Source organism: Penicillium chermesinum (assembly GCF_028974085.1).
Source record: "Penicillium chermesinum strain IBT 19713 chromosome Unknown utg000002l:1.0-5270490.0:1.0-5274688.0, whole genome shotgun sequence".
Taxonomy (NCBI): domain Eukaryota; kingdom Fungi; phylum Ascomycota; class Eurotiomycetes; order Eurotiales; family Aspergillaceae; genus Penicillium; species Penicillium chermesinum.
The window spans coordinates 750477-763354 of NW_026695312.1; the positions used below are offsets into that span (position 1 = coordinate 750477).

The window sequence follows — 12878 nt, forward strand, 5'->3', positions numbered from 1 at the left end:
AGAGGGCTGAAAAAGATGATGGGATAGGCCAGTGAACGATGCCCCGGAGTCGCGTTCGAGGTGGGGTGGGCAAGGTAAAAAGCGACAAGATGGCACAGAGCCAGCCGGGATGAAGAATATCGTTTGCCACGTGACCCTGCGTCATTAGCATCCGCGGCTGACTCCGTTTAACGGCAGAACCCCAGGATTGATCTATAAATCTGTTTCGTTTTTCAGAATTTGCTACATACTGTATACTCATGAACCCTGCACTCTCCAGTACACTCGCTGAAAGAGAATCTTTAGCTACAAGCATACACTTCGTTACCCTTAATTATATCCTTTCACTGAAACCTTAGCTCTACATTCACGCCTGATGTGATCTTGGTATTGAAGGCGACAGAGACTAATTGGATTCAGGTACAAATTGTGCGAGCTAAGCTAACTCTTATGCCTTCTTTGGTTATTACAATTGGGTCACATGGGTATCTCGACTATGGGTTTCGCTCAAGTAGTAGATACAGAAGACCCGCATTATTCGAAGTTGCTACTGCCCCCTACTTCAGCCCTGAAATACCTTCAAAGTGAAACATTTACCTGTAAAAATACCAATAGTAGATAGCTTGCTGAAAGTGACCTGGAAGTAATATCTTCTTCGAAAAAATGCCAGTTCGATTTCCTATCTTTTGTAGGGCTAAAATTCGCCGAGACATGACCCCGAATGGTCACCCTTGGAAACTCTCCATTTAGGGCTCAGAAGTTAGAACAAAATCCCACTTCCACCAAGGGCTCGGTATCAATACAATAAAAGAATCAAGACAAAATACAGGGCCGGAGGTCAATTAATTAGCAAAGAGTATGTAGCTGATAGCATCTATCTGCTTTCTTCCCGGGTCATTCTGGTGCATCTCGCTGTCTCAATCCCATTGATCGATATAATGGGACCTCAGCTCACCTAGAGCCCCGGAAGGATGCAAATGGGAATACTTGGTCACGAACTCGAAGTTTGAGGCTCTCTGGGGCTTGATCGAAATCAGAAATTGCATTGCTTCAAGTGGAACTTGAATATTCGCGCGTACGTAAGTTTTTGGAGAATGGGGAGGCACCATATACCGTCCAGCTGGTGAGGATGACGATTACTGGCGGAAATGGAAGGCCACAAACAATGAGGGACTCTGAAGCTCACTGCCAGGGATGGCATGACAGGATAGCTTCTTCAAATCACAGGCAGATTTCCAATGTCGAGGCTGGTACTAGCTCAATTATTGCGCAGCAACAGTAAATGTTTTGAAGTGACCGGAATAACACTCTGCGCAATGATGTCTCGATCGAGCCATAGACGGTATAGGTCAAAGGACATGCTGTTGAGGGGTGATCCCGATTGGTGTGGACTGCCAGTAGTCTTCTTTAGGCTCAGATTAGGGCTACTGTTCAGTTGATTAGCTTTTGGTCCATGCAACTTGTATCACGTTAAAATCTCCGCGGTATTGCCATGGTGTACCTCTCCACTAAGCTCTTCTTAGCACCTCTACCTCAAATTACCCATCCATTCTGACTGTACTCTACCTCAAGACTTGGAGCCAAAAGGAGGATTAAATTGAGAGAACTGTTGCAACTACGTGCGAATGTGCACTCGATCTGGAGTTTTCCGAGATCTCATCTCTGAATTCAACTAGAAATACACAAATTATATACATTGAGCCACCCAGCCAGCTCCTTGACCCTACACTCCCCATCACCATTAGGGGCGGTGATGATGGTGGCGCGGGTCGTGAGGGAGGGGGAGATGGGGAGGAGGGCCCAGAGGCGGCGCATGGTTTGGGCGCCCAGGATGCACAGCAGGGACAGGCTGGGGTGGGCCTGGCACCATGCCCATCCCATATGGGTTGTATGGGAACTGAGCAAACTGTGGTGCCATTGGCGGTGGCACATGTTGGTATTGCGGGTGGGGAGGGTACGGATTACCCATCCCCAGTGGGGAAGAGTGGGAGCCAGGTGTGACGGGCCTGGCATGGGCGCGACAGGATTCAAGGTCTTCGGCGCCAGATTCCCGGCAGACATCGCACTGATCGACGTGGATCGGCGACGACGTCCACCGGCCCTGGCCGCTTCACTTGCCCGTTTATCCTCGTCCGCGGTGCGATCTGACTCGATCTGCGCCTTGGACCGCTTAGGATTGCGGATCCGGCCTTCTCGGTTGAACCGTTCCCAATGGTCCAACATGGCCTTTGTACGCTTGGGATTCTTGGAGTTCATGATCTTTTGGCGCCGGATCTCATCCATCTCCTCTTGGGTGGTGGCGTCCTTCATTCTGGTCGGCAGCACGGGTCGGGGAGGTGGCGCAGCGTCGCGCATTGGAGAGTCCTCTTGAGCCGACACAGTCGACTCCTCCACCACACTGGCTGCCGGTTGTGGTGTGGCCGAAGCAGCCGCGGGTGCATTGAATGCACCACGACGGCCACGACCACCTCGGGTAGATCCCCGAGTGGCACCAGCAGCGGGTGGTGGTAGGGATTCACCAGATGCCACGACACCACGCGCAGCTCCACGTCCGCGGCCCCCCCCCGCGCACGACCGCGACCACCACGCCCACGGCTGACAGTAGCCGGTATGGACTCGGCGGGAGACGGCTCCGATGGCTCAGCTACCTTACGGCGAGTATTACGGACGCCACCCCGAGTACGTCTCGTTCGCGCAGGGTCTTCCTCGTCGCTCTCAGTCTCGTCCTCGTGCGTGTCATCGGCTTTGTCCGACTTAATGGGGGGGTTGCCCAAAGATTCGATTTCAGTCGCTTTGCGCTTCCGTGTACCCCGGTGGGTAGGCTCCAGTCGCTCCTCATAGAGCCGGGGCACAAATTCAACCCCGTGTCGCACAACCGGTTTCCAGCCATCAGGGTTGCGATCCCCTGGTTGGATCTTTGCGGTCATCTTTCGCCCAAGTGCAGGGGTAGCGACAAAGCTCCCCTGGGTGAATGGGTCTTGTGGAGTCCAGGCCGTTGAGGTCGGCTTATTCTCCTTATGGTATGTATGTTTGTATCCATATAGACGAGCCTCTTTCTTGTCCTCATAATCACGATCATGTTCGGGGACGCGGGCCAAGGGCGTTCCGTCCTTTTCTTTTGGCCTTGCATCAGCTCCTGCTTGCTCGTCTCAGTGCGCGGGTAACGCATATGCCGGTGGGCTTGATTGTAGAGCTTGTCCAGTGCAAGATATTCATCTTGGTAGATCTTGACGAAAGAAGCAGCGGCTTGGGTGACCGCGTAGAGCTCCTCGGGAGTAAGATCTTTGGCATTTCCGAGTAGCTTAAGCAATTCATCTGGATCGCTTAACTCAAGGAACTCGCCAACCTCGACGCGTGTTTTGGCGTATGGCTCTGGGCGTTTTTGCTTTTCGCGGAACGCATCTTGCCAATTAGAATCCACCTTGGCCATCTCTTCGCGATAGCTTGGACAGAATTGTTTGACATTGTTGACGTTCCAAATCTTAGGTAGGCGAGCCTTGATATCTCCTTCTTGCCACTCGGCAGTACGACGAAGATAATCGGCAGTGTATTTGGTTCGTGGGTTGGACAGCCAATCCGTGTACTCGTACGGGACTTGAGCGTGCGTCCCAGCTTGTGCTGCAGAGGCCGAATCCACGGGGGAAGGGCCATTCTCATCTTCATGTTCAGTTTGGCCTACATTGACCACTGAAGCGGCCATTCGCTGAGGACCTTCAGCAGCCAATTCGCGATCAGAAACGGCATCGACTTGGTGATCGTCGTTTTCGTCGTCAACAACTTCGTTCTCAAGCTCTTCCATTTCGGTATCAGCTTCATGACCTTCAAGGTCTTCGGCAACATCAACTTCAGCATCGTCGGCTTCCTCATCGGCTTCATCCTCGGCTTCTTCAGGGTCAAGCTCGAGGTCTTCTTCGTTCATTTGGGTTTCATCTAACATCTCATCCTCTGCACCCTCGTCTTCATCATCATTAGGATGATGATCAGGATGATCGGCGGCAACATGCGCGTTAAGGACCTCTTCCTCTGATCGGAACTGGCCTTTGACCAGTTCGAGCAATTTCCCACACCAGTCGCACTTCAGCCAACGGGAGAATGGCTCTGGCGAAGGTGAGAGTTGAGTAGAAGTAGAATGGGGCCGGAGGGGCTCAGAAAACTGGCGGCGCGCAGGAGAATCCATATCCTGGCTGTCAGCCACGTCGGTGGATTGGTTGTCCATATCCAGATCGGCCCGAGGGATGGGGGCCATGATAGAGTACAGAAGAGAGAAAAAGAAGAAAAAGGAAAAGCTGGAAGCTCGCACGCGACTGAACGCGAACGAGCCAGCCGAGAAGAGAAACAGAACACGGGGAAAACCGTGTTGGAGGAGTATGGTCACTCGGGTTCACTGTATAGTTGGGTCAGCCGGGTTCGCTTGTCGGTGCCAAGACCACTAGTAATCAAGTGCAAATCCGGATAATCAGGGCCCAGCGGGCTGGAAGGGGATCAATGGACACGCGCAAGAAAAGGAAAGCAAGCGATGGAAGTACACGGGGCAGACACAAGAGGGGTTCAAACATGCGATAGCGAGTGATGGGAGACTTTTGAAGGACAGAGACACGGTCGCGGCAAATTGTGTCAAGATGGGTTCCCGAAGTGTACAGAGTAGAGCAAGATGGGCGCGCCAGCAGAAAAACAACGTACATGGTTCAAGTCGCGTCAAAACAAGCGGGGACTTACCAAATGGTGCTGAGGGGGTTAAGGGAGATTCAGACCGCAGTCTCGAAGCTTGGGAGATGAAAGTGGTGCAGGCGGCGCTTTTGTCGCGAGCGGCTGCCAGGGATGTCTACTTGACGAGGCTGGGCGGATAGCGAGAACAAGCCTCAACACCCACCTTGAAAGAGAAGAAAGGATGCGGGGTGGAGAGATGAAATTTGAACATGGGAATGAGCAAGAAACTTTGCAATGCTGGGTTGCCGATGGAGAGGCCGCGCAAGGGTACAAAGTAGAAAGTGAAAAGACTCTTCTGCGAAAGAAGAGGAAAAGGGGAAGTGTAAAAAGATCTAGAGGAAGAAGACAGTAGAAGGAGGAAAACAAGAAGCCGGGCCGCTTGAAAAGAAAAGCAGAAGTAAACACGCTGCGGACACGACTTCGACTGGCGAAAGCAGTGAAGCTGAGGGCGAAAGAATCTTTGGAGTTCCCTTTAGTTTGTAGTGACAATTGCAGCGCTTTCGGGCCCCACTTGGGGGGGAGATTTCTCGGTTTTGATTGGTGAACCTTCGGGGCCAGCAAAGTGGCTAGTAGATTTCGACGTCAGGGCCGCTTTTCTACTCGATGTGATTCTTGCTCCGGTGAATGGCCTCTGGGTAGATGCCTTGTGCCTATGCTGGTACGTGCTGTAGTGAATGCCCTGGCCTCCCCTCGCTTCGTCTGGTGTGGTGCGACTCGTGGTTGCTGGGTGCTGGGTCTTGGGTGGCTTAGAATCTAGTTTACTATGTGCACAAAGTATGCGCGGAATTTTATTCCCCCAGTAGAGTCTCTCCATAGAAAAATCGCTGGCAGTCAACATCATTGCTCGAGAATTACACCTTCGCTCTCCTATCGATGAAAGTTATGAATCACAGACCACTCTAGACTTATCGTGACCAGGGGATGTACCGTTCTGGGATTTGCGCCCCCTTCCGCAAGGGCCTAATCAAAAAGGGTACTTGGGGACCACCGGCGCCGAGCAGATATGGATTGAGCAGCCCATTTCCGAGGAAGGGTACTGCAATGCTAGATGGACCTTGTGTTTCTCCAGATCCAAAGAACTCGATCCCATCAATGCACGGCGCCCCGGCGGCCCCTTTACTTGTTTTCGCTCCTTTTACTCCCGATCGCCGCGTGTCTCATCCGAGAGCACGGGCCTCCCATACTGGCGCCGCATTTTGCCCGTTCACATACGCCACACTTTCGGGGAAATTATAGCGACCTGAACGGTTAGCATGGGCAATGGCCCGAGACCGAGTGCTCGATCTTATTATTCATGAAAAGTTCGTGATGATTGACCATCCAGGTCTCGTTCCCGTCTCGAAAAATCAACAGATGCTCCAACCCGAGGCCCGGGATGGAAAGGTTAGTCCACTGAACATCGTGATTTGCTTGGGAACCAAGCCAGTGTTGCCCCAGAGGAATCAGCATCCTTTGCTAGTAGCTTCATGATACATTTCATATCTTGCAGGCTTGATTCATACATGCACCAGGACATAAGCGAATCCTTCCGAATCCATCTGCCAAGCGCCCCGGGGTAATCTCGATCCGCACATGCGTCTACCAGTGGACAAAACACAAATGCAGCAAGTCAAAGGCCACCAAAAATCATTGAAAGAATGCAAACTATCTATCAAACTCTGCTAGTTATCAAAGGTCTAGAACCTGATATTCGCACAATTGGTATGCGGAGCCCGCGTTAATCTAACAGCGCTTCTTCACACAATGGATTGGAGATTTAGCTTCAAGGTTCGTTCTCTTCCCTGGGAGGCTGACCCTCCTTATTTCCAAATGCATTGAAGGCCGAATTCCTCTCCACGACGCCAGCGCAACGAGGAACCGGCTGAGAGCATTGTATCCCGCCCCAGCGGCAATGGTCTCCACAATCTCCTTCTTGCCGAAACGCTGCTTCAACTCATCGAAGATATCGTCCGGAACGGTTCTTCTTCATCATCGCGACGGTCCCTTTAAAGATAATCCACTCACTCTGGCTGAGTACCTGCAACGAGTAGTCGTCATTGCATTGTCCCCAATCATTTCCGGCGCTTCCTCGCTCAGCCCGCCCTGCATGAGCAGCGGAGCATGTTTCGGGTGTCATCGAGCATAATTCTGACCAAGCAGACTGCGTTAAGCCCTATGGGAGATATTACCCAGAACTTCCCATCCAAGATCCGTACGCATCTTCCTGAATTCCTACTTGAAGCTGATCCGCCACAAATACCCAAGGCATCCGATGCTTTATGCTATCTCTGATATAGTCCGATAAGCATCCATTTATCCACCCTTCGCTCCCGAAAGATAGCAAGGTTCCAAGGGTTAGGGCATCTTGAGCCCACGGATTCAAGCTCAAACCCTAGGAAGAACACGAACTCAAAACGTCAAACATATAAACTCTAATGTTCGTGCTTCTGTTACTTTGAGCTACAAGGATTCAGTCTTGCGTGATTCTTGGGTTGGGATTCCAGGTGGAATCTGGCCCTAACAATCATGATGCACGCATGCAGATAAAGGTCATGACTGACGAGTGGATCAAACCCTGGGGATGCATGAGTGAATACTGAAATTATTATGAGAGTGACAATTAAGCGCTATTATCTGCAAATGATCACCTATCTCAATGCTTGGACTGAAAAGATTTGGTTATACATTTTAGCAGCTCGTGGCATATTTCCGGGTCAAAGTACAAATCGAAGCTAAACAGGCATCTCCCATGTCCAGTGGCACTACTAGAACACATGTTAAGAATAAGATTTAAGAATAGCTATAAAGCAGCTGTTGTCCGCGGGCCTTCTCAATGGCATTATATAAAAGCTGCTTGAGCATCATGAGCTACTGACAAGCTTAGTAACAGTGCGATCCTTGGCACATTCTCATCCTCAATGTTCACCAAGTTTTGACCCTATTGCCAGCGGCTTAGAAGGCGCAGCCTAATACTACTACATTGTTGGAGTGCTTGGCCGCCAATCGATTTCCAGTAATATTTTAGGGCATAGAGCTGATGAAGGATAGTCTAAGGCTAGTCATATGATGGTACGAATATGGATTGTGGGAATGGTAATGATACAGTGATGGCAGGTCATTATTGATATGCGGTAGATGCACAAGACTGTAGAGCATTGGTAAATAGTGGCAGGGCTACAAAAACGGCTCAAGACACCGAGAGAACTGCAATATGAGTAACTGCAGTGTCCTAGAAGTACTGATTGGTCGGGTCGTACATCTTTCAGCTATGGGTCATTTTGAATTCAATGTTCGAGATCTGGGTGTGATGTATTAATAGGATAAAATGAGGCCACACCGAGGGCAAAGTAAGATGTGAATCTATCCGATTTTGTTTTCTATTCACTTTTAGGCTATTTCTCTTGTTGTCGTACTTTTAAGTCGGATTACTATTCACTACATCAGTCCACACCTTCGGATCTCAATTCACTACTACTACTATTCTACTATTCACTACAGCAGTCTATGTTCTTGGACTTCAATTCACTATTCATATCCTCCAGATGTCTGGATCCCCAAAGGTATATAATCTCGGTATCTCTCCACTCCGAGTTCTCTTTTTCTTTGCTTCTGCAAGTTTCCAAGTTCTCGCTTTCCTTGTCGACCTCGTCGACATGGTTGGTGTTCCTCCCCCTCGCGGGGCGCGTCTCGCCCAGCCCATGCTGGTCATGGCTGAGGCTCCTGACCGGGAGACAACTTCTCTCGGTCAGGCACCGTCTTCTCCGGGGCCACGCCCTGCCCAGCCTACGCAGGCCAGGGTGGTGGTCCCTCTTATTGAACCTGCCGTGCAGGCACGACAGGTTCCGATCTTCCCTGCCCCGCCTGCAGTGCAGGCTCCCCTCGTCGCCCCTGTCAACCCTCAATTTGACAGGGATCATATCGTTGAGCTTGCTCAACGATATTCGGCGGGGGGGGTCTGCGGTGTATGGCTGCGTGGGTGTGTGGGAGCGACTGTTTGGGTAAGGTTTTCCCTCTTCTCGAGATCGATATCTGCTTCTGCTAACATTATCCGTCAGCTCGGAGGCCAGCAGTCCTTCATTCGAGCTGCTTTGGTGGGGAGTCTCCCTCCTCGAAACGGAGCTCACTCTGGTCTCGGACCGAGACACTGCCTGGCCATCGATCGTCAGGTCGTGGCCACCCCGGCTTTATCTGGGTGGCAGTCTGGGTCTTGCCAAACCCAGCAGAGCCGAGCCTTCCGTTGGCGGAGTACGTCAACCACCTGTCAGCCTTGATCGAGCTGGCGAGTTCGGGTGCCGGGCTGGTGCAGATGCACCAGCTGACAGATGAGGAGTGGACGTGGCAGCAGCGCATCCTGAGGGGTCACTTGGGAGGGTGGTAGTAGGTGGTCCCCAGGTTGTCGTTGCTCCTTGTCTCTCCTCCTTACCTTGAACGACGACCCAGAGGTCGCGGCTGGTAGGCAGGGGCGGAAGAGGACGCCGAGCTCGAGTGTTGGGGTTCGCCTGCTCCAATATATATAGTTGCGTGGCGTGTGGCGTCGCAGTGGTAAGTCACCTTTTCCGGCCTCGATGATCTTCTTCAAACTGCCAGTAGATGCTAACCCTCGCCAAGTCAAGCTAAGTCTCCCGTTGCGATGCGCGGGTTGTCGCCAAGGTCATTCTTTGCCTCGCCTCAGCTGGTTACTCACGCCGTGTCTTGTCGCTACTGGCCTCTGGATGCCCTGATGCCGTCAGTATCCCATGCCTCGCTGCCGTTGGCTTCGCATGCCTTTGGGTGTCACCCGAGTTCAACCGACCCCTCTGAGGCGACTTCACGGCAGCTCAACTTCTTATCGCCGAGAGGATCCCCAAAGCCCCTCGTCAAGCCACCTCGGTCGGCCATTTCAACAAAGCTGCTCGGCAAAACGATCACGCAGTCTGCTTTCCATCATCTGCACTCGCCTCCATCATCATTCAGTCTCTGCAACCACACGACGCGGCTTTGGCACAGATACGGAAAGCGGCTATATTTTCACCACTCTTACATATCTCTTTGTTGGAAGCAGTAACCCAACTTTGATCGACTACGCAAAAAGCTCGTTATATCTATCGTCGACTTTATATCCTGCCTTTCCTCGATTGGGTATATATTTTCCAGCTATGTGGTTGCCCTATTGTCTACACGAGGATTCGGCGCAAGATGCACATTTCAGGGGCGTCAAAAAGACAGCTACTATGATCACCACCACAGAGACTAATGCACGCAAAAACTATCTCCATAATGCTTCAAATCCATGTATGCACTGTAGAGAAGGGCACGTAGACAGGCCATAGCATAGCTCTCATAGTAGCCGTAGCTCTCAATATCCACCCGGTTCCCCGAGCGCGTAGAACCCGGAGACCCCACCCGGTCTGCCTTGTCTCACCTTATGCGAATCTAAGTTGTGTTGGCAGAAGCTCAGAGGCCTAACACGAGTCAAGTCCTGCATAGAAGCCTCAGCCGCAGACTCCTAGCTAGCGGCGAAATGGCCTGTCAGCCTGTCGTGCGGGCTCTGCACGTATATGAATAGATCTCCCTGCGCGATCGGTGTCAGATCATGTGCAGTTGTCTGGAGCTAGATAAGAAGGGGGCGTGGTTCATGGCTAGCGCAGAAATGGGCCGTGCTTAGTGGAGGGAGCTGCCTTAGTGCCTGCAGGACCCCTGCACGGGCCCAAACCCGGCGCTACTCGAGGGAGACTACCACGGCACAGGGACAATAATAACATTGAAGTGGTTATCGTGTATTGAAGGCTTTAGAATATAAATGGGTTCTTCGTTGAGTGCTATGCCAGTATGTAATTCCAAATTCTGCTGAAATTGCAGTTATCGCGATGATCTGTTCTCTTTTGGTCCTGTCTTACCTATCTTTGGTTCTATGCAGCGTTGCGGCGTCTCCTCATCATGTTTCTCTACCCAACAACCAAATTGACGCAGTAGATGGAGACCTGACTCCTGATCTGAGGCGGGCCCTTCACCGAGCAAGTCTTCATTCTCGGGATCATTCGCACAGTTTTCAGGGGAATCTTTCGAAGGCATTGATAGATACTACGATATTTCAGTGGCCTCTGGGGTGAGTTTACCAGATTTCGATTTACGTCCTAAATAACTGAGCCGTCCCATTCTAACAAAACGTTGAGTCTAGCGTGCCAGACATCAAAATCGTCTGCAAAACATGCTACTTCGGCGGCTCGGTGTCCGGATACCTTCGATCCGTAGGAGAGGGATTCAACTTCACGCAGTTGATTGACAGTGTCCAACAAGACGTCGAGGAAGTGGTGAACAGCACCTGGAATCAGGTGGAGATCTGGCTGGAAGATGAGGCAAAGCTTGAAGACGAGCCATTCCCTGACCTGCATCCCGATCTGAATCTTGGAAATATTCAAGGCTTGCCGGATGCTGTGGCCCATTTCGGGTTCGATAGTTTGGAGCTACTCTTGGACCTAGAGATGAGCTTTCTCAATGCTTCCACGCACACGATGACCTTGTTTGAACTTCCTCTCATACCCTTCCCTATAGAAGGGTTCCATGTTGGGCCGGTCGTTGCTCTTGATCTCATTCTCGTCGCTAGTTCCCCGCTTGACATAGAGGGTGGCATACATCTCAAGATTGAGGATGGGCTGGCTTTCGACATGGATCTGTTCAAAAGCATGTCCAAGCTGTCGTTGTAAGTCTCCTGGTCTCGCGTAGACGCTCTTGCTAACGGGGTATAATTCGCAGGGGCGGCGGTGACTACGAATTTCTACCTGTCAAAGTACGAGGTGAAGGCGTCGTCCATGTACTGCTGCAGATGAGCATGAGCATTGGCGTGCAGCTCCCCGTTCCTGTCGCAACTGCCCTAAAGGACCTGGGCTACAGCCTGAGTGCTGGCGTCGAGGCCGATGCATTTGCCTACCTCGCTGATTTTAAGATTGATGCCAATGATTCTTCAAAGAGCACCGACTATTGTCCTGTCGCTATTGACATAGACTACACCCTTGCTGTGGGCGCTGGCGCCGGTGCAACAATGGCGGCTAATGAGCACACCTGGGGCCCGGATGCTACCACAACGGTTCCTATCTGGTATACTTCAATCACTAGTACTTGTGCAGAGACCAAAACACTCACACCTTCGAGTTCCACTCTCACAACCACGGCTGCTCCACAGGTGGTACCTCGTTTTGATTTCTTAGGGTCGGCCGTCCAAGATCCCTTCAACCCCAGCGAACCTTCGTCCACGACGCCAGCCATGACATCGACATCTGTCATCCAGGTGATGACTTGTCTTGAGAATGGACTGGTTCATTGCCCAGTGAGCTCCCAGAGTACTATTTACGTTACCTGTACCGATCCCCCCTGTGTGGTCCCCCAGTGTACCAGCGACGGCGACCTCGTTCGGGCCCAATAAGCAGAGGATATTCTCCACACAAGGGGCTCCGACCTCATATGTCCCGCCTCCTCCCCCTCCCCCCTCCCCCCCTCCTACCTCTACAGCAGAAAAGTCTAATGCCGGTGTTGACGATTCCCATGATGCGAAAAACCATTTGGGGCTTATTTTGGGACTGAGCCTCGGATTAGGCGTCCCTCTCCTTATCGCTTTCCTTGTTGGAATAGGGTATGTGCAAGCTGTATCACGACTCCACGTGCACCAGGCTTACAGTTTCCATATAGGTATTGCTACAACCAAAGATACAACAATCCTTCTCCTACGCAAGAAGGATATATTGAGGCAGATTATGAACTACCGACGTATGTCACGGCTCTGAAAGATGGGGTCATGGTAAGCGGAGTGCCAGCACAGGGTCACACTGACCCGCTTTTTAACGATCGAATGGATTCAAATTGATGGGATCTACTTTCTCTATGACAAGTGGTCGCGAGCGAACTTGGACTTGGTATTTTGACATGTTGACTAGTTAGTTGTTGACCTATTAACGACTTTCCTGTACCTATGATTGGCAGTGCTAGATCGCAAGAGGTTGAGAATATTTATTTCATTGATTCTAAAAAAAAAAGAAAGAAAGAAACCGTAAATATCACCCTGACAGACAATGATGAGTCTATGCAAATGATGCTTTTAATCTAGGGAATATGCTAATGCGCTAAATCGTAGAGGGCCAGATCTCATCAGCAGACCCCAGGCTAACTAACAACATGAACGAAGAACTTTTGTGGTGAACAAGCTGCCAAAGAACCCAAGAGGTTCGTGTACTCCTCTTTCT

The 12878-nt window shown here is 51.2% G+C and overlaps 5 protein-coding genes across 5 annotated transcripts; 3 read left to right on the forward strand and 2 right to left on the reverse strand.

Annotated features, from left to right (window-relative positions):
- Positions 1–1647: 1647 nt before the first annotated feature.
- On the reverse strand, positions 1648–4225 carry N7468_001076 (uncharacterized protein; the record flags this gene model as incomplete). The annotated part of the gene is made up of 3 exons (XM_058470373.1): positions 1648–2522; positions 2633–3094; positions 3145–4225. The coding sequence occupies 3 exons, from the start codon at positions 4223–4225 to the stop codon at positions 1648–1650; spliced, it is 2418 nt and encodes an 805-aa protein (XP_058333514.1).
- Positions 4226–8207: 3982 nt separating this feature from the next.
- On the forward strand, positions 8208–9043 carry N7468_001077 (uncharacterized protein; the record flags this gene model as incomplete). The annotated part of the gene is made up of 3 exons (XM_058470374.1): positions 8208–8641; positions 8721–8910; positions 8972–9043. The coding sequence occupies 3 exons, from the start codon at positions 8208–8210 to the stop codon at positions 9041–9043; spliced, it is 696 nt and encodes a 231-aa protein (XP_058333515.1).
- A 252-nt stretch (positions 9044–9295) lies between these two features.
- On the forward strand, positions 9296–9709 carry N7468_001078 (uncharacterized protein; the record flags this gene model as incomplete). Its single annotated transcript, XM_058470375.1, has 1 exon — positions 9296–9709. One exon carries the CDS (start codon positions 9296–9298, stop codon positions 9707–9709), a length of 414 nt encoding a protein of 137 aa, XP_058333516.1.
- A 1069-nt stretch (positions 9710–10778) lies between these two features.
- Positions 10779–11087, reverse strand: N7468_001079 (uncharacterized protein; the record flags this gene model as incomplete). The annotated part of the gene is made up of 1 exon (XM_058470376.1): positions 10779–11087. The coding sequence occupies one exon, from the start codon at positions 11085–11087 to the stop codon at positions 10779–10781; it is 309 nt and encodes a 102-aa protein (XP_058333517.1).
- Positions 11088–11156: 69 nt separating this feature from the next.
- On the forward strand, positions 11157–12064 carry N7468_001080 (uncharacterized protein; the record flags this gene model as incomplete). The annotated part of the gene is made up of 2 exons (XM_058470377.1): positions 11157–11344; positions 11398–12064. The coding sequence occupies 2 exons, from the start codon at positions 11157–11159 to the stop codon at positions 12062–12064; spliced, it is 855 nt and encodes a 284-aa protein (XP_058333518.1).
- Positions 12065–12878: the final 814 nt, after the last annotated feature.